The sequence below is a fragment of the Onychomys torridus genome, chromosome 10, assembly GCF_903995425.1.
Source record: "Onychomys torridus chromosome 10, mOncTor1.1, whole genome shotgun sequence".
NCBI classification, from domain to species: domain Eukaryota; kingdom Metazoa; phylum Chordata; class Mammalia; order Rodentia; family Cricetidae; genus Onychomys; species Onychomys torridus.
In genome coordinates, this window is record NC_050452.1 from 24811315 (window position 1) to 24831180 (window position 19866).

The 19866-nt window shown below is 52.2% G+C and overlaps 3 protein-coding genes across 19 annotated transcripts in view; 2 read left to right on the forward strand and 1 right to left on the reverse strand.

Annotated features, from left to right (window-relative positions):
* Emid1 (EMI domain containing 1) overlaps nt 1-5811 on the forward strand; it is a 48136-nt gene extending 42325 nt beyond the window's left edge. For 2 of the 6 annotated variants that reach the window (XM_036201405.1, XM_036201408.1), the window contains exons 14-15: nt 1111-1195; nt 5105-5811. In XM_036201405.1, the coding sequence (XP_036057298.1) occupies nt 1111-1195; nt 5105-5232 (213 nt within the window). In that variant the 3' untranslated portion in view covers nt 5233-5811. Of the gene's footprint in view, nt 1-1110; nt 1196-1344; nt 1541-2229; nt 2321-5104 lie in introns of those variants that run through there. The other 4 variants (XM_036201404.1, XM_036201406.1, XR_004946076.1 and 1 more) reach the window with 3 other exon arrangements.
* Nucleotides 5812-5997: 186 nt separating this feature from the next.
* Nucleotides 5998-12610, reverse strand: Rhbdd3 (rhomboid domain containing 3). 5 transcript variants are annotated; one of them, XM_036201421.1, is made up of 9 exons: nt 12343-12610; nt 11755-11909; nt 11063-11308; nt 9203-9238; nt 8698-8887; nt 7638-8021; nt 6772-6934; nt 6410-6685; nt 5998-6324 (listed from the first exon to the last, which is right to left on the reverse strand). In XM_036201421.1, the coding sequence occupies exons 5-9, from the start codon at nt 8864-8866 to the stop codon at nt 6147-6149; spliced, it is 1170 nt and encodes a 389-aa protein (XP_036057314.1). In that variant the 5' UTR covers nt 8867-8887; nt 9203-9238; nt 11063-11308; nt 11755-11909; nt 12343-12610; the 3' UTR covers nt 5998-6146. The 5 variants fall into 5 exon arrangements, with proteins under 5 accessions (XP_036057314.1, XP_036057315.1, XP_036057313.1 ...); XM_036201422.1 differs by lacking the exon at nt 12343-12610 and adding an exon at nt 12184-12241; XM_036201420.1 differs by lacking the exon at nt 12343-12610 and adding an exon at nt 12094-12173.
* The window catches only part of Ewsr1 (EWS RNA binding protein 1), a 29378-nt gene continuing 22079 nt past the window's right edge, over nt 12568-19866 (forward strand). For 5 of the 8 annotated variants that reach the window (XM_036201411.1, XM_036201412.1, XM_036201414.1 and 2 more), the window contains exons 1-4: nt 12568-12650; nt 17460-17496; nt 17627-17678; nt 19554-19677. In XM_036201411.1, the coding sequence (XP_036057304.1) occupies nt 12638-12650; nt 17460-17496; nt 17627-17678; nt 19554-19677 (226 nt within the window). In that variant the 5' untranslated portion in view covers nt 12568-12637. The remainder of the gene's footprint in view (nt 12651-17459; nt 17497-17626; nt 17679-19553; nt 19678-19866) is intronic. The other 3 variants (XM_036201419.1, XM_036201418.1, XM_036201413.1) reach the window with 3 other exon arrangements.

The following is a 19866-nucleotide window of genomic DNA, read 5'->3' on the forward strand; positions in this document are numbered from 1 at the left end:
CTCTGGCCTCTGTGTGAGTCCTCATGGGCATATATATGCACACACACGTGCATACACACACGCACAAGGAGATGTGTACATGCTATGCATCCCTTCACTCACCCTATGCTAAATGCTGAGAGACTCTTCTAGATGCTGTCATGCCTGGGATGGTTTGGCCATCCTGGTGCTCTGCTGGGAAACACTCACATTCTGGAAGTTGTTTAGAGAGGGGACATGAAATGCTGGGTAAGACCATGCACCCTGTGCTCGGGAAGGAAAGAACAAACTGGGGGGCGGGCATCCAAGAGTGCTCTCTAAGTGAACCTCTGCTTTTGGGGAGTCGGGAACCCTGGGGCTGGGGGGCCTTAGAGAAGGAGTGTGGTGGACCCACTGCCACACCTCTGGGAACACACTGAGAGGGGCTGGGCTGAGGGCTGCCCCCAAGGTGTATCAGAATGTGGGATGGCGCTGGCAGAGAGGGGTCCCTGGAGAGGACCAAGCTGGAGCCTCAGCTCAGCCCCATCTTAAACAGCAATGCCCTTCAAGCGCTTTGACTGTCACTGACTTCTCATTCTGGTGTGAACAGAGTCCCTGGCTGGATCGCCCCGATAGAGTTAGTTAGGGTAGGGCTAACATGGTGACTTAAAGGAAAAGTCAATCTGAAGAATACAAGTGCGGAGGAAGATTGCAAAAATTAGAATTTAAGATGAGGAGAGAGAGAGGGAGAGAGAGCTCCCGTAGTCCGGGTGGCCCAGGGATGTCACAGGAACTGTGCAGAGGATGGGGGATGGAGGTGAGAGATCTAGCTGGCTCCACAGGGCCTTGGGAACAAATGGGTGGCAGGCTCTGGGGCAAGCAGAGGAATGCTCTCCAGAGTGGCACAACTTGCAGCCAGTTGGGGTCAAACGGAACTTTCTGAGGGGGTCTTCAGGGGTCGCTTCCTCCTGCCTTGCCTCCCTCCTGTCCCTCATCCCTCTCCATCTTGTTTGGCTGTCCGGGGGTCCTGGGCTGTGGTAGGTGGTACAGGGCTACAGGTGCTTGTCCTGGGTGGGGCAGGGGCCACTGGCAAGCTTTGCGGGGTCCCCTCCTGACCCCCCGTCACGGCTGCATCTGTCTCTTTCTCCACAGGGGGAGGGGTTGCACCAACTACGCGAGGCTTTGAAGATTTTAGCTGAGAGGGTTTTAATCTTGGAAACAATGATTGGGCTCTATGGTGAGTAGAGACAGACAGACGGCCAGCCAGCCCAGCCCCTGCTTACCAGCCTCCCCCAAACCCTCCTGGGGTGTAACTGGCCTGAGTCCAGTTCTGAGGCTGAAGAAGCATAGGCCATGGAGGCTACCCAACCCTTCCCCTCTCCACAGGGGAAGGTCCTGCTCCTGGACTCATCCTGTGCCTCTCTCTAGGCAGTGTGGGTGATTAGAGGATTTCAGGAGCTTGGAGACAACAGAGTGTGAGATTTGCAAGAAGTCATGGGCAATGAAACCAGACTTCTAAGCCACGTGTGGTGGCTTATGCTTTTGATTCCAGCACTTGAGAATCAGAGGCAGGAGAATCTCTGTGAGTTCAAGGCCAGCCTGGTCTACAAAGTAAGTTCCAGGACAGCCAAGGCTATTCCTTACACAGAGAAACCCTGTCTCGAAAAACAAAACAAAACAAAAAAAGAAAAACCAGACTCCTGATCAGTGAGGGATTGTGGGTAACAGCCAGACTCAGGCCATACTGGGGTCGTGGATCATACAGTCAGAGCCCAAGCCCACAGGATTATGGATAAAGGATGTAGACCACTTGGGCTTCAAATCATGAGCAATGCAGCTAGATCCCGAAAGTGTAGGGAACTGTGGGTGACAGAGGCAGACTCAGGACCCAGAGAACTCTGGGTAACAGACCACTCGCCAGTTCTGACCAGCTTCCCCATAAACTTCTGGAGACTCCCCCCGGACCTGCCTTCCTGGCCCCAGGTATCCCTCCCACAGTTACCACTGTAGTCCTAGTGTGTCCTGAAGTTCCCTATCAGGGCTCAAGGGAGCCAGATCTGTAGCCTGGCATTCACCCTCCAAGTTCCCATCCGCCTGGTTACCTGCGGAGCTAGGCACACCCTCTCCCCACCTCACTGAGGTCTGGTGGACACTGGTCCAGACCCCTGCCCTGAAGCCCATCAGCATCTCTCTGCCTTTCGTCCCCTTGGCTCCCAGCCCACCCCAGAGAGGCCAGACTCGTACTGTCTGCTCTTCTCAATCTCCCATCAGGCTCCTAGCTTACAGAGCTTCCTGCTGCAGCAGGCCCAGCTGGAGCTCCTGGCCAGACGGGTCACCCTGCTGGAAGCCATCATCTGGCCAGGTAACGGCAGGGTGGGCAGGCAGGGGCAAACCCTCTCAGGAAGGGCCTGGGGCAGGCTTGGGCATGAATAAGATGCCTCCCAGTGCTTGGTCTGGGCCAGAAGACACTGGATCCTTCCATTCATCAAGGAAATTGAGCCTGGCACAGGGAACTAGTTCCTGTTCTGGCAGTCACCTGTATCAGCACAGGCTTCAACACAGCCAGTAGATGTAGCCCTGCCCTTGTGTGTCTTAGGGTTGGGGTAGGGGGCTGGCACTGGCAGCAAAAGCCAAGAAGAGATAAGTGACAGAGTAGATATGCCTCGGGCCGGTTGGGGACATGGCTCCATGGCAGAGCACTTACCTGGTATGTACAAATCCTTGGGTTCAGTTGTCACCATGAGGGAGAGAGACAGTTCATGAGGGGGACAGTCCAGGAGGGCTTCTGGAGGTGATGTCTCAGGGAAGACCAGAAGTAAATGTGGTGAGTCTGGCCATCCCCATAGAGAAACCAGGCATCAGATGGCCAAGTGCTCCCTCTGAGCTGGGGGCTCAGAGGTCATGGGGAGGCACTAACCAGCCTTCAGTATCCTTATTCCCCACAGCTCCATCTCTAGGATGCCAGGGTACACTGCTACCTCCCAGGGTGAAAAGTGGGTTTCCCATGTGAATGCCCCCCTAACATAGAAGGGCAAGGATCATAGGTGATTGAACAAGCAGAGGAAGATCAGAGGTTAAGATGTCCACAGGGTTTCCTCAAGGTGGAGACTAACACTGAGCAGAACTGGACTGGGAAGGTTCTAGAAGGCTGGTTCAGGCAGCATGAAAGGCAGTTAGGCTTCTGGCTGGGGGTGGGGGCAGTCCTTCACCCCCCCCCCCCCCCACCCCCCCCGCACCTGACTCCTGAGGCGAAGCTAATGAGTCCATAGCTGTTGTGGGGAGATGGGGCTGGCCGGTCACCGGTATAGGCTGCTTCTCATTTGCCCACTGAGAGTCGTCCCACCCCCCACACTGGCTAGCCTCTGCCCTGTCTCACAGCCCATATGCACATCCATGCCGAGAGGCCTCCAAGTTGTGTCCTACCTGCTCTCTTGTAAAACTAAGATTGAGAGCGTAAGTGTGGAGGAGGTTCAGGGTTAAAACCAGTCCTTTGTTCTACAAAACCAGGAAGCAGCTGCTGAATGCTAGGCTCAGATGGCACTGGGCCCTGCAAAGTAGCGGGGCTCTGGGGAGCTGTCCTGTCAGTCACTTTAGAGACTCAAGGGAATACCCAAGGATTGGGTCCTTCTTGCTGGACTTCTTGGAAGAGGGGACTGCGTGTGGGGTCAGAGAAGATACATGGTTGTGCCTGGATGTGAGAGGAACAACCTTGACAGGAAATCTAATGGGAGATAAGATCCAGAGGTTAGTGTGTGTTTTCCAAGCCAAGAATGGTGGCTACATGCCTAAGATCCCAGCACTGGAAGACTGAGACCGGAGGATAGCAAATTTGAGGCCAGCCTGGGCTACTGAGCAAAAGTTCATCCAAAAAACAAAAGTGCACACAGTCTGTTTCTAATTCCCCACCATTAGCCATGTGGCTTCTCTAAACTCTAGAAACATTCAGGGACTATGTTTCAGCAGACCTCACCAGCCTTGGCCTTGCCTGAGGAGGGGAGACCAAAGTCTTGATGGAGACATAGCAAGCCCCTACCCTGAAGCTTCTTGGCACCTGTCCTCCATCCCTGTTGCTTCCAAATGACCTGAGGGACCATTGGGAACAAAGAGCCAAACTCCACAGTCTCAGCACTTTGTCAGGTCTCCCCCCACCCACACCCCCCAGTCTAGTGCAACAGTAGATGGACAGCTAGATAGCATAGAAGAGCTGACTATGGCCACTGTGACCTGTCCTAGCTGACTGTGTTTCTGATAGCCCCTGGACACAGGCACCTAGGAAGAGCGAGGCCCCATTAGTAACCCACCTCTAAGCAGCACCTTCCATGGGAAGTGGCCCTCATCAACCTTCCAACTGTCTGTCCAAGGAACAGGGAAAGGCTTGGCCAAGTACCAATCCTGAGGCTCTCCTCCACTAGAAAAACAGCCTACCCTGACCTTCTTCTCCCTGGCTTTAGGGGCTACCAAAGGATACTCATGGGCTTCCTGGACCAGAGGGCTCTTTCTTGGGTTTTGAAGGATGTTAGTTTTCTCAGGAGGCAAGCATGCTATGTTTTATGCTTGGGGTTCAGCTTATATGCAGATCAGGGCATATCTCACCACAACTCCCTTGGTAACTGACTTCGGTCTTTGTTGGTGCCACTTAGGGCCTCAGAGTTTATCTGAAAATGTCCCTGATTTCAGAAATCAGACAACTGGGGCCCTGACGGGGTCCAGTTTCGCTGAGGCTGTTCTGGGGCAAAGCCTGACTCTTCCTAAATCCTTTCCTCCAAATGGTGCTGTAACCCACAAAAAGAGGAAGTTTCTTCTCTAGCTTCAGTTAACTTGCTCTGAAGTTTGGATGATGCAGAATTCACCTTCACTCCAAAGAAGCCTCAAAATATCGATTATTTGGGGAGCGTTTATCCATATGCCAAACATGCAAATGTGGTCTGGCCATCCCAGTAGAGAAATCAGGCATCAGACGGCCAAGTGGTCCCTCTGAGCTGGGGGCTCAGAGGTCATGGAGAGGCACTAACCAGCCTTCAGTACCCTTATTCCCCACAGCTCCATCTCTAGGATGCCAGGGTACACTGCTACCTCCCAGGGCAAAAAGTAGGTTTCCCATGTGAATGCCCCCCTAACATAGCCCCTCTCCTGTTCCCTCCGGCAGAACCAGAGCTGGGATCCGGGGTAGGCCCTGATGGCACGGGTACCCCCAACCTCCTTCGAGGCAAGAGGGGAGGACACCCAACCAACTACCAGATCGTGACCCCCAGAAGACGCAACGAGAGGAGCTGAGGATGGTGGTGGCTATTCCTCCCCTAGCCTGCACCCGGCTAGCTGCCTCCAGAGACTGCCAGTTCCTATTTATTAATATCCTCAGGGACCCGTGCCATCTTGGCCTTAGGGGTAGGCAGGCAGGTCTCAGTGACGTCAGTCTACACATGACAGACTAGGCAGGGACTAGTCCTGAGGGGAAGCCTACTCAGGAGTCAGGCCTCACTTGCGCCTGGTCTATTTCCCTGTGAAATGGGGTGTTTTAAAAGGCCTTAAAGGGGAGCAGTGGAGGCAGAGGGCTTCCAGTGTTCTGACACAGGGACCGGGACTCTGCCTGGCCCTGCAGACATGTAAGGATGGGGGCACAAGTCCCAGTTCCCTCCTTAAAACCTCGGGGAGTCCCGTTTCCTGGTGCTGAGTCCCCACCTGAGTCCAGGCTGCTTAATCCCTGACTGGATGGTTGGTGCTCCTTCTGTCTGTTCTACCCAAGCCCCCACTCCCTGGTGTCCCCGGTGGGGACGGGATGTGTAGAAGGGACTCCAAGTATCTGCTGCAGATGCACGGACTGCTATGTACTGGACAATAAATGTCCCTGCCTGACCCACCCAGTTTGGTCTCTATGTGCTGCAGCCCGAGGATCCACCTAGGCTGAGGATACTGGGACAGGAGTCCTGTGGTCCTAGACACCACAGTCACCCTTCTCCCATCAGGCCCTCATTCACTGCTTGTTCATGCCTTCATCCTCCCTGACGCCAACACAGAAGAGTCAGACATGGCACTCAGAGACCAGGTTGAAAACATCAGCTTTTATTCTTAGAAAGTATCAGAACATGTTAGGGCCCACTCCTGCCCCTGGGGATGCCTTCAAGCTCCCAAGCCGTCAGTAGACTAGGCTAGGACTCAGGCCAGGCCGAAGACCCTCCTCTCTTCTTGGACTATGAGGGCCCAGCGCCCTTGCAGTGGGCAGGACCACTCCTCCCCTCGGTCCCTAGGGTCTCAGTGTCCACCAGCCCTTCAACCAGCAGAGACACTGCACCCTCCACACGTCCTGTAGCTGCCAAGGCTACTGCGGCCTGCTCAGTGGGAAATCCCATGTGCTCCAGCTGCTGCAGTCTGTGAGGTGGGGACAAGGAAGAAATGTCAGGGCATGCATGGCTCCCACATCAGGAAGCCGCACCCCCTGGCCACCCTGCCTTACCGTAGAGAAGACACGGAGGCCTTGGGCAACCACACCGAGCTCTGGGGACCCTGCACTGATGCCTCCAGGAGCGAAGCCTGGATCCCTTTCTGTAGCATTTGCTCATCTAGGGCTGCCCACATCGGGCTTCCTGGAGCAAAGCTGGACGCAGCCCAGTCCGAGCCCCTCTCTGAGTCCTTCCGTGTCAGCTGCACAGGCCCCAGGCCTGGTGGAAGCTGGGCAGAGCCATCACTGTGAGACCAGGAGCTTGGGGAAGCAAGGTAAGGAGATCCAGGCCTGTAGGGACAGAGGTGGATGGCCTGGGCTGCCAGCCACTGTCACAACTTCCACCATGCATGCTGAGCCCCTGGTATCACCCTCACCTCACTCCAGCAGGAAAAGTGACAGGCAGTTCAGCCAGACTGCCTGGGGTGGGAAGGAGCCTCAGTGGCCAGCACCGGGCCAGAGTCCTGCAAAGGACACTGTCCTGTAACACCTGCAGTCTCTGCTCAGAGAGCTCCAGCCACCGGAAGGCCCCAGCAGCATCTGCCTGCCCAGGGCAGGGCGCAGGTCAAGGAAACCAAACTGAACTGGGGGGAGGGGAATGTACCATGCGTCTACTTGCTAAATCTCCAGGGTCACCTGAGCAGCTGAAGCTGAGAACAAAAGGAACTGCCTACCTCAAACTACTCAGCCAGAACACAAGAGCCCATGTGCCTTCCCCACCCCGCCTCCCACTCTGCTGGCCAGTGCATAACCCTGTGTGCCTGAAGACAGGTCCCCCTGCAGTCAGCCAGACCTGAGTAGCTGGTGTCTGCATTCTGAAACGGTCTCCTGTGACTGCCTGAGGGGTCGGCCTATTTTCCCATATCTTGGGAGCAAAACTTATGTTTAAGATACCTGTACGATGGGCCCTAACGTGGTCCTCTGTTCCCAGAGAGCCCAAGGCTCGCTCCCACCCTGAGCCTTCCTGTTTGCTAATCTTAGTTTTAATGCCACCTTCACACGTGATCCAGGTTAGTGACTTCTAGGGTCCCTTCAGCTCTCCCAAACATCCTATGGGGGCCTTTGATTGTAACTGACACCTTCCTTTGGCCATGAGCCTTGTCCCCCAGCCCAGAGCATGGCTCAGAGGAAGATGTGTCACCAGACATGGCTTGGACATGGATTCCCTGTGCCATTTCTTTCCAAGGCACCCCAGAAGCCCAGCCTCAGGTCCACATGGTCCCTGGGCTCAGGCAAAGGATACAGGCTAGGCCAGCAAGAAGGCCACAAAGGAGCTGCAGGAAGGGCGGCTCAGAGCTGAGTAGCAGGGTCAGGGCCAACAGCAGCCATGGGAGCAGCCATGGTGGCAGTGTCCCCTGAGGCCACCCAGGGTAGTAACTCTGCCTTGCCAGCATGGCCAGATGGACAGGCATATATCCACAACCTCCAGCTGCACTGGACAGCCCGAGGCCTGTCAGCAGTACAGCCAGCAGCCCAACAGCCAGGGCAAGCAAGGTGGAGTTGTGCAGGAAGCGCAGAGTGCCCAAATGGCATTCCTGCCACCAGCCCAGAGTGGGCAGGAGCAGCAGGCTCAGGAGCAGGCCTGGCAGTGCAGTGTGGCCCAGAGCATGGGTCACTAGCCGGTGCACTGGGAACGAGAAGGTGCCAGGTTAGAGGCATGGATTAGCCTTTATGAGGGCCACGTGGGCCAGCCCCCTCAACCCAGAAGCCTCTATGTGAACTGTCACCACTAATCACTGGCAGAGGGGACCAGAGGCTTCGCAACACCACAGCTACTCTACCAACATGCAGTCTTCTCGCCAGCAACCAACAGCAACTACTGAGTGCTGCTGTCCCAGGCACAGTGAAGCACAGTTACCAAACCTTTGCTGTATCTGGTTAATAGCACACATTCTAATGAAACTGCCTGCTAGAACCTCGCACTCCCACAGAGCTACATGACCTTAGAAAAATCGCTTCACCTCTCTGAACATCATCTGGGTTCCTCAAACGTACACTGGAGGTTTTGTGGGAAGTACAAGTTTGGCAGAAAACTTTAGTTCTTATTTCCAGGGAAAGCTGTCGGCAAGGGATGCTATCAGAACTCCTACCCAGAGCTTGCCACCTCACCCTCTGTGCCTTCTACAGGACCCTCTGCCCTCCTCGACTGTGGATGAGCTGGGCATGTCTACAGGATAACGTGCCCCGGGACACTGTGTCCTTGCCTCGTGACCACCACAAGGTGCAGGCTAATTCCACTAACTGGCCTCAGGCCCTAGAGTAAGTCTCTAACTTCCTTCAAGGATCATGCAGCTGGTCCTCACCCTGCCAGGGGTCCAGCAGCAGCTCCGGAGCCAATGTGAGGCTGGGGCCGGCCCCCAATAACCACAGGCAGCTCATGAGGAGCATCAGGACCGAGGAGGCAAGGGGCAATGCCCGGGACAGTGAGCCAGGGGAATCCCGGGCACGCATAGTTTGGTCGATGGTAGTCATAGGTGGTCCTGAGGCTGTATGCTGGGAATAAACAAAAAGAGTAACAAATTATTCTTGCTGCTTTACCAATGGCCCCACTTTACAGAGGCAGAAACTGAGCCAGCGGAGGTGGGTCCAGTAGCTTGGCCAAAGTGGGCCCAAGCCCCAACCTGTGTGCTTATTAGTCACCTTCCTGTCCTACCTGCCCATGTGTCTGGGATGGGCAAGGGCCATGCATAAAGTCCTGATGAGGCCAGTGTGGTAGTACACACCTGTGATCTTAGCACTCGGGAGGTGGAGGCAAGAGGGTCAGGAATACAGGTCATTAGAGAGGCAGACCAGTGGGAGAGTGCTTACCTAGCATACATGGGCGCCTGGATTTGCTCCCCAGTGCTGTAAAAAGAATCAAATGAAAACTTAGATCTTGGCTATACACTGAGTGAAAAAACCAGCCTGGGTGACATGAGACCCAGTTTCAAAGAGTCTGGTGGACCCTGAAGTAGAGTCTTAGTGGGAGATACAGGGCCAAAAAAGTTGAACTGTGGCCCTTCACTGCCAAAAGGATGATGGGCACATCGCTCTGGGAGTGGCAAGGTCAAAGCCAGCTCTAGTGCCCAGGCCTCAGGGGGCCCAGATGGCTCAGGTGCCCTTGAACAGGGGCATCAGGAGGCCTGCTAATGGGACAGGCAGCTGTGGGGAGCCCCACAGTGCAAGCCGTGCAGAGTGATTCGGAACTGTGGCACTATTTCCTCCCCAGCCCCGGCCCCGGCCCCGGCCCCGGCCCCGGCCCCGGCCCTAGTGTCTGCTCCAGCCTTCTGCTGTGTGTCCGTGGGCAAGTTTCCCAGCCTGGGAAATGGTGATTAAGACACGTTTTGCTTACAGGATCATATAAGAAAGGAAAAGATTGGAGGCCCACAGCTTCCTCTCTTTCTCTCTTTTTTCTTTTTCTTCGAGACAGGGTTTCTCTGTAGCTTTGGAGCCTGTCCTGGATTAGCTCTGTAGACCAGGCTGGCCTCAAACTCACAGATATCCACCTGCCTCTGCCTCCTGAGTGCTGGGATTACAGGCGTGCGCCACCATCACCCGACCTCTCTTTTTTAAAGTTTTATTTTAAACCAAGTCTCAACATGGAACCCAAGCTAGCCTGCAATGTGAGACTCTCCTGAGTCTGCCCAGGCTTTGAGTACTGGGTCACAAATCTGCACCACTGCACCTGGTTTGACCCCCAGCTCTTTCTCAATAAACCCAAAGCACCACCTCATTATTTATGGGAGGCACAGAGATTACAAATGAAGGGCCAGCTGGTCTAAACTGGGGGTGGGGTGGGGCTCAAACAGGTCGTTCCCTGCCCACACAGCAAAGCTTTTCTCCAGTTTGCTTTCCACCCCGGACAAATGACTGGGCCTATTTAACATATCAAAGCGGACTGGTGTCAGCTTTTCTCCGCAGTCTCCCCGTCCTTACCTGTTACAGGGCCCTCCTGGCTGGCATACCCCTCCCCCACAGGGCTGGGCTGCTATTCCCTCTGCAGTCCTGCCATTTTGGTTACCCATTCTCTTTGTATGTTGGGCCTTCTGGCGCCTCTCCCTTCTCCCTTTGTCTCCCCACATGGCCCAGCTCAGGGTCATGTCCACTCTTGGGGCAGTCATGTTTCCTTTTTTTTTTTGGAGCTGAGGTTCGAACCCAGGGCCTTACACTAGGCAAGCGCTCTACCACTGAGCTAAACCCCCAACCCCCATGTTTCCCTTTTCTTTCTCTCCTTCCTCTTCCTCACACCTGGACTTTCCTCCAGGCCGTGCTGTCACTCCTGAGCAGTCCTCTCCAGTCTCCGACTGGGATGACTCCCTTAGCTTCCTGCCAAGGCCTTCCCACACACCTGCCAGTTAGCTACCGGGAAGATGTGCAAACCTCCTCTGCCTGCAGCGTCCTTTCCTCCAGCCCCTCCTACTCTCTGAAGCCCAGCTCCAGTGCCCGCTTCCCACACCGTGAGCCTTAGCCTAAGGAGCAAAGTCTGACCTTTCTCCCAAGTGGTTTGAACTCGTGGAGGAAGGAGGCTCCCTCTCACCTCCAGGTTCCCCAGGATACTACTCTTTGCACATATTCAAGGCATTATATGTGTTCATTCAAAGATTAGCTTGGCCCCAGGTCCTGCTGGGATGAACCCTGCCCTTCACCTGTGGTACTGCGTTTAGAAAAGCAGGTAGACTTCACCCTTACCTGGAGGCAGGGTCCCCTAAACCGAAGCTTCCTCTTGCACCTTCTCACAACTGCTCCATCCCTGAGCACTAAGGAACTGGCCCACGGACATACAGAACTGGGCCTCGAGTTCTCTGAATCAGTGTCTTCTCTTCCCTGGTGTTGAAAATGGAAACCAGGGCCTCACACATCCTAGGCAAGCAGTATCATCGAGTCTCTGTCTCCAACCGTATCTTCCACTAATAAAATGGAACTTGTAATACAGACCTAGAACACAACACACGTATGTATGGCAGCTTTTCCCTTTCAGACTCCGACGGGCACCCCACTGAGACACTGTGAGTCCCCAGCCATCAGAGCCCCGGGTGCCTGGCTCTCTCACCCGAGGAAGTGAGTGTGAATGGGAAGCTGGTGGCCAGACACGCTGCCCTCCACCCGCTCCCCTGCCTCTCGCCAGGGACCTGGGGAGCCTGGCTTGGGGCTTCGGCGGCGAAACCACTCCCATCCTTAGAAAGGTGTGACCCGCCTACTTCTCCCACGTGGGCTCGGGTTTCTGCCGAGTCCTCGCCCGCCATGCTACTGTGTGTCCGAGACTGGTCTGTCCGTGGTGTTAGTAACTCTTAAAAAAAGCCCCCCACTCGCCAACAATCCGCCTCGTGCCCCTCGGGAACCCTCAGAGACCTCAGGGCCGTGCACCATCACACCCTGCCTACCTTCCTGGGAAGCCAGGCGGACAGAATGGGAAGTCAAGGGCAGGGGAGAGGATGCTTCCGGGTGGTGCACAGAGGGGGTGTCCGGGGTCGGGGTCGAATCCAGCTGTCTAACTTTGGGGGGAAGTACTCAATGTCTCCAGCCTGGGTTTCCCTTTCTGTTAAAACAAGGGGACTGGCTGGAGGGTGATGGCAGGGCTTCTCAACTCCGACCGTTATCGGGGCCGGACCGGCATTCCCGGCCTCCCTCCCCGCCGACCGCCCTCTTCCCGTCCCCCGCCCTCTCGGGCCACGCGTCCAAGGTCCCGAGAAGCGCGTCCCCCCCGCCCCCATCCCCGCTACCCTGGGAGAGCGGGTGGGGGGAGCCCGCGGGGAGTCGGGCCGCCCGCTCCAGGCCGAGACTTAGGTGCCTCAACCCCACTGCGCGCACACCCGTGTGTGCGCGTGATCCCGCCCGCCGATTAGTCAGCAGTTGTTCCAGGCCGGGATCCCTTCCCCCCAGCCCTCCCTCCCGCCAGCCTCCGTCTCCCTCCAGGACAGACTCTTGCGAGACGGTCCCTAGAGCCAGCGGGCGCAACCATCCCAAACCACCTGGCCTGGTGCAGGGGGTCCCTCGGGTTGGCGGGTGACACTCGCTTCCTAGCGCGCCGGCCCCCGAGGGTGCTTCTCTAGCCCGCGCGTCGCGCCCGGCTCTTCAGAGAGGGTTGGGTCCACGGTTTCTGGAGCGGAGAACTAGATTTCCCTGGCTCAAACCTCCTCGCCCACCCCCGTGGCCTGGCCCGATGGTAGCGTCCGAGGTTGCGGGTTTCGCGCCTGCGCAGTGCGGCGCCTAGGGGGACCGCGAGAGGGAGACGGACGTTGAGAGAACGAGGAGGAAGGAGAGAAAATGGCGTCCACGGGTAAGTGGAGTGGGATCGCGGTCGCGCTGGCGCCGGCTGGGACACCCAGAGCGGGGGGCGCTCGTCTCTCGGGGTGGCAGGGATAACTGAGTGGAGCTGCCGAGAGGGGTAGGAGTTCCCGCCGCGACCCGACGGCCTCGGGGGTCCGCGTTCCCTTCGCCTCCCCCGCCCCCCTCCCCCACCAGGCGGGCTGGTTCTGGAACCTTCCGGCGCCCGCGTTGCGCGCCAGGGCCTCGCGGTGGCCGGAGCGTGCGGGGCCCGCCTTGGCCTCCTTTGTGTGGCCGTTGTCGGTGCGGGTGCCCCGGGGCCTCCCGCCACGTGGGCGGGGCCTAGGGCCTCGGAGGCCCCGAGGGGACCGCGGCCGGGGCGCGAGGCCGCCGCGGCGGCGCGGGAGGCGGGTGTCGGTCGGATGGCGGGCTCGGGGAGCCGCGGCCGGCGGCCCTTGTAACCTCTGCTCCCGCCGCTGGCCGGAGGCCCGGTGTTCCCCGAACAGAAACGCAGGCCGGAAACAAACAAAAAGGCGTCGCGGCGGACGTGTGAGCGAGCGAGGGGCGCCGGCCTGCGAGCGGGAGCCCCGTTATTATCCCCCGGGCCTGGCCCGGCGAGGGCCCCCCAGCCCAGAGTGGGCCTGCTCGGCCTCCAGACGTAGTGGGTCCCCCGAATCTGCGCCCTCCCCGCCCGGAGGCTTCGGCTTCTGTCCTGCAGCGGCTTCGCGGGGTCCCTTTCTCGGCCAGCGGCGCGGGGATCGGTTGTGTAACAGGGCCCGCCAGGATCCCGAGAGCAGACTCTCAACCAGGAATGTCTGGCGTTTTGGGTTTTTTTTTGTTTGTTTGTTTTGATCCGGGAGAAGCAGCGAGCCTCACCCCGCACGTTTCTGTAGACCTGCTCAGTAAGCTAGCAGGTCTATTTCTTGGCGCTATGGAGGCCGGGGGAAGGAGACCGGTAGCCAACTTTGAAAGTCGGCGGTGGGAACTCTACAAGGTGATGGATGGTGGTGTCCTTAAATGAGCCCATGAGTGCAGCCCAGCCGTCACCAGCAGTTTGGGGCACAGTGAACTGGCACAGTGGCTGGCGCCTTTTTTTTTTTTTTTTTGGCCTCTGGAGGAATTGAGGGGTCTGGTGTGGCCTTGGAGGCAGTAGGAGAAATCGAAGGGGAAGACAGAAAGAGCTCTGGGTCTTTGCTTTGTGCTTGGAAAAGCTTCGAGCATCACAGTTTGGCGACGCCAAAGATGTAGGCAGTAAACAGGTAAATGCTGGCTTTTGATACCAGGCTACCAAGAGTGTCCCTAAGAGAAAGACTTGAGAAACTACAGCCCAGTACATTCTGGTGGGAAATGGTTTCTTCCGTGGGTCTTCTACCCTTCTCTTAACCCGGTGAAACCCAGGAAGGCAATTGAAGATTTTCGCTTGACAGATCATTGCCACTTTTTAGTCATCTTAAAATCCTCTTTGCTGGTAACCACCATGAACCATATTCCAGGTAAAAGCATGCTCTGCTATACCCACAGTCCTGTCCCTGCTGAGGGAACCTTATGTAGGATTTAATGTCCTCTCCTGAAAAATGTAGTTTAGCTAGACTTTCTCAAAGTTTTCTTGACGCCAGGTGGTGGTGGCTCACACCTTCGGTCCCAGCAGAGGCAGCCGTATCTCTTATTCAAGGCCAGCCTGGTCTTACACAGTGAGTTCCAGGATAGCCAGGGCTACACAGAGAAAGCCTGTCGGGGTCGGGGGTGGGGGCAGTTATCTTGGGCTCTTCGGTCCTTAAAGCTTTTTGGTTCCAAGAAATTTACCCTCCTGGCTTTAATACATTATGTAGTCTAAACCTCCAGATCTCTACAGCTTGGCTAGTGACTGCCCTGAGTAAGCCTCTGTCTTAGGGAATAATGGTTCTCTCCCCCATCTGTATCTTGTAGAATAGTGCCTACTGAGTATGTCCAGTAAAGCAGAATTACAGTACCCAAATAACTATCAGAACAAGAAGTAAGACATTATCAACATTTTTGACCCCCTCCCCACCCGCCGTAGCCCCTTTGCCTGCTTCTTTATGTACATTTGGGCATAGTTTTTCAGTTGTTAGATGATCTGACCATTGTCTCAGTGTCATGTTTGAGACAGTAGGAGGCTTGTGTGCTTGCTGTATTAGGTAGATAAACACTAGTTGGGGGGTGGTAGCTTCCCTTTACCCACCAAATCCTTGAGTTTCATGCTGATCTGAGGTGGTTAGCTGTTCTGTGTCAGCTTTGCCAATTTTATATAACTGCTCTTGTGTAAGTCTTGTAAACATTGAGCTGAATGCCAGTGAGTTGAAAACCATTTTTTTATACAGAAACTTCAACAAAATGAAAGTTGCAATATAAGGAATATAGATGCTTTATTGGTGTATTTTACAAATGCTACATGGAAGTGATTTACAACCTTTTATTTCATATAAAGAATGTGAGAATCATAGAACTTGGGGAGCAGAGGCAGGTAGAGTTTGAGGCCAGCCTGGTCTACATAGTGAGTTCCGGGACAGCTGGAGCTACATAGTGAGACCCTGTCTCAAAAAATAGGTAACATCGAAAATGCTTCAGGATTTTTATTGAACTTTTTTTTGTTGTTATAGGTATCTTTGGGACAGTTTACTAATGATATTGATAACAGGGCTCTGAAGTTAAGGGCCTAGAGGAAGGAAAGTAGTCACAGGAGCAAAAAGGTAGAAAGACAGTCCACTTTTAAGAGATGAGTTCAGGAAAGTACTCTTGGCCAGGATATTGTGAAACAGGTTTTGGATTGCATGGAGTGGGGAAGATCCCCTTGGTGAAGAAAGATGTCAACTGTTGCTTGGGATTAGGGACTGACTGCTTTCTGATTGGAAAAGAAAAGACCCTTTTGTTCTGTCTTAATGGCCGTGCTGTCTTTGAACACCAAAGAAGATGTGTTCTTGTAGTGGGGAAATAATTAGGTAGGATTTTTTTTAAAAATAATTGCTTGCGCTGGGCGGTGGTGGTGCACTCCTTTAATCCCAGCACTAGGGAGGCAGAAGCAGTTGGATCTCTGTGAGTTCGAGGCCAGCCTGGTATCCAAAGGGAGTTCCAGGAAAGGCGCAAAGCTATACAGAGAAACCCTGTCTCAGGAAAAAAGAAAAAGAAAAAGAAAAAAACCCAAAAAAACCACAACAATGCCGGGTGGTGGTGGTGCACACCTGTAATCCCAGCACTCAGGAGGCAGGCAGATCTGAGTTCGAGACCAACCTGGTCTACAAAGCAAGTTCCAGGACAGCCAGAACTGTTACACAGAGAAACCCTGTATTGAAAACCAAAACAAACAAACAAAAAAAACTGCTTTGTCTTAAAAAAAAGTCCCCCTAAAATTTATCTAACTTTAATTCAGTGGTGCTTTGAAAATTTAGGCATTTATTTTCATTACTTAATACCTGCATAGACTGGATTTAGTCCCTTTTTGTTTGTTTTTGAGACAAGGTCTTTCACAGCCCTAGTTGTCCTGGAATGCACTATGTAGACTAGGCTGGCCTAAAACTCACAAACCTACCTGCCCCTGCTTCTTGAATGCCGCTGGATGAAAGATATGTGCCAACTAACCAGGCTAATTCCTTTGATAAAGTATAAATTTCATACGAGAAAGAAAAATGATAGCCAGACTTATTTATAAGAAGAAAATTTGTGGCTTTTTTTTTTTTTAAGTTGAAATCATTTTAAGTTTTAGGAAATGGCAATAATGAACCTAGAATAATTTTTTTCCTTAGGCCTATTAAGTGCTTTGTTATCTTTGCCAGTTTTTAGGATTCTGTTAACCTGGCCTCAGTTTGTGCATGCTGCTGGAATTGGAACCCAGGGCATCCACATATGCCAGGTTATAGTCTTGGGAATGTGCACATGTTCTGACCACGCCTGTACTCCCTCCCATCCTTTGCCTTGGCTTCCCTGGGGTTTCTAGCTTTTGTGTTACTCTGAAGATAGCTGTGAGCCCGGCGGTGGTGGCCTGTAATCCCAGCACTCAGAAGGCAGAGCTAGGCGAATCTTTGTGAGTTCGAGGCCCGCCTGGACTACAAAGTGAGATCCAGGACAGGCTCCAAAGCTACACAGAGAAACCCTGTCTTGGGGGGGGGGGCGCCTCTGACAGCAGGCTCTTTTATTTAATAACTTGTGGTTTTTTGTCATTCTATTTCACTGTTACTGTTACAGGGAATTGTAGTTGGTCTTACTGAAATGATAAAGACTGAGCCGGGCGGTGGTGGCACACACCTTTAATCCCAGCACTCGGAAGGCAGGTGGATCTCTGGGTTTGAGGCCAGCCTGGTCTCCAAAGCGAGTTCCAGGAAAGGCGCAAAGCTACACAGAGAAACCCTGCCTCGAAAAACCAAAAAAAGAAAGAAAGAAAGGAAGGAAGGAAGAAAGGAAGGAAAGAAAGAAGGGGGAAACATTCTAATACTTTTGCATTGTTCCTTTTTGTATGATTGTAGAGTTGGTGCTGTTTTGTGGTCTTGGTTTCTATTAGCCTTAAGATAATGATCATGTGTTTGAATTGACAGCTGGTGGTTGATGGGTTTATGATCGTGGGAATATGCAAGATATGCGAGGTTTCCCTGCCAACTCAACTGATCTTGACCTCATTAGCGACCACCATATTCAGACTTCATGCATTTAACTAGCTTTTAATTGGTTTGGTGTTGAGAGAGGAGATGTGCTGTGACTTGTGTCTGCATATAGGTCCGCTCTAAATAGTTTAAAAGAATTATTCTTGTTGCCTCAGTTCTGCTTCTTTCCCCTTCCTTGTCTGTGCTAATATTTGTTTTCTTGTTTCTTCTAGATTACAGTACCTACAGCCAAGCTGCAGCCCAGCAGGGGTAAGTCGGCTTTTCTGCACATACTTTGTCCACAGTTAATGTTTTAGAGTATGAGGCCTTTTGTAATTGTAAAGATAATGCACAGTTGGAATATTCTGTATTCAATTCTCATGTTTAATTCTTTTTGCAGCTACAGTGCTTACACCGCCCAGCCAACTCAAGGATATGCACAGACCACCCAGGTAATCCCAAAGACAAGGATGTGTAGTTATATTTTCTGTAAAGGTGTTTCAGTTTAGTCAGGCTGTGTGGTGCACGCCTTTAATCCCAGCACTTGGGAGGCAGAGGCAGGTGAATCTCTTGAGTTCGAGGCCAGCCTGGTCTACAGAGTGAGTTGCAGGACAGCCAGGGCTACACAGAGAAACCCTGTCTCAAAAAGACAACAAAAAGATGTTTCAGTTCGCCACTAAAACAATAGCTAGCAGATTTTTTAAAAATTATATACAAGTAACTAGTGGTAGTATTGTCTAATCTTTAAAAACTTGATAATTTTAATTTTAACAGTGAGGTGGGTTTTTTGTGAATGAAACCCATTTTAAAACTGGAAATGGGCTCTTTTTAATTTCCTAGGCTCAAAGTAAGTATCTCACTATAGTCTTGGTCTTTCTACATATTTTATTATGTATAAATTAATTTAGTCATCATTACAATTCTTCCAAAGAAGATCATATTAGGACCTTTTGCTAATGAGAAAATAATACTGTTATTTTATTTACTGTTATTTATTTTATTTATCTATTACGTTACTTGCTAGTGGTTGCACATTGACTAGTGGAGTAATTTAGAAATTACTGTTGCTCAGCTTTTGCCAGTTTGTAAGTCTGTGTAAAAACATAAGCCACGGGCAAGAGAGGTAGCTCCTTGGGGAAAAAGTGCTTGCCACTCAGCCCAACAACTGTGTAAGTCCCACATACGAGGGAGAGAACCAACTCCTAAGTTGTTCTCTAACCACCACATAATACACCATGATGGTACATACATATGTGCCCTTCCACCAGTCAAATAAAGTAATTAAATACTTTAAAAACTGGAGCTGGGGTTCAGTGGTAGATTATGTACCAGCACTGCAGAAATATTGGGGGGGATTCAACCAGGAGTTGGGAGTCTCTTTCATCGGTAGAATGTTTGATATACTGGCTCCAGCCACTATTTCAAAAAGCCAGGAATAACAGATTCTAGAATGTATATATTGTGTATATTAATCAAGAATTACCTCAGCTAGGCATGGTAGCACAAACTTTTAATCCCCACATGGGGAAGCAGGAGCAGGTGGCTCTTTGAATTTGAGGCCAGCCTGACTTACATAGCAAGTTCCAGGCCAGAATTACACAGTAAGACTGTCTTTAAAAAAACAAAACAAAACTCTAATTCTGGAATGATCATGCCAAGATGTTGATATTGACTGCCACGGAAATATTTGGAAACCATGTTTCACATTTAATTGGTCTTGCAAATAAGTCTATATCAACATGTTGATATCTGAAAGAACAACTCATTCCTTATCCGATTTTAGGTATTGATATCCAAGTTAAGTTAAAAACAGTAATCTTGATATACTAATAATCATAAGAACATGAAACTGTTCTGATTCACTTTCTTGAAATAGTTAATAGCGTTTATTTTTGTATCGTGTTGAAAATCTGGTTCTTAAATCTGACAAGATGCTGTCTGAATCTTCATTATCTTTCTCGATGTTCACTTTGTGCTGTCAGTTACATGCCTGTGTCCCTATTGCTCTTGAGAGCATTTTGCTAAGCTTGGTTAACTGAGACTTTCCTAATTGTTACTTTTTTTAAAGATTTATTTATTTATTATGTATACAGAAGAGGGCACCAGATCTCATTACAGATGGTTGTGAGCCACCATGTGGTTGCTGGGAATTGAACTCAGGACCTCTGGAAGAGCAGTCAGTGCTCTTAACCTCTGAGCCATCTCTCCAGCCCCTCCTAATTATTTTTTAAGAACGTTTTTGTTTCTAGGTTTACCAAAACATTTGTTATTTTGCTAAAATACAAGATTCTCTTATGAAGCTACTGAGTTGAATTTCTTTGGAGCAGGCATATGGGCAACAGAGCTATGGAACCTATGGACAGCCTACTGATGTCAGCTATACCCAGGCTCAGACCACTGCCACCTACGGGCAGACTGCGTATGCGACTTCTTATGGACAGCCTCCCACTGGTAAGGCCGGCCTTCAAGAGAAGAGACTTGGTGATAGTATTGGGGATTTGCTGAAAGGCATGTTCTCTTAGGTGTATATTCTGGTTCGTCTGTTGACATCTGGGGGTCTTTTATTCCCTTGCCCTTAAATTCTCCTTGAGGACTAGCCAATAGAGTGTGGGTGGAATAAGGTCCAAAAGAAACCAAACT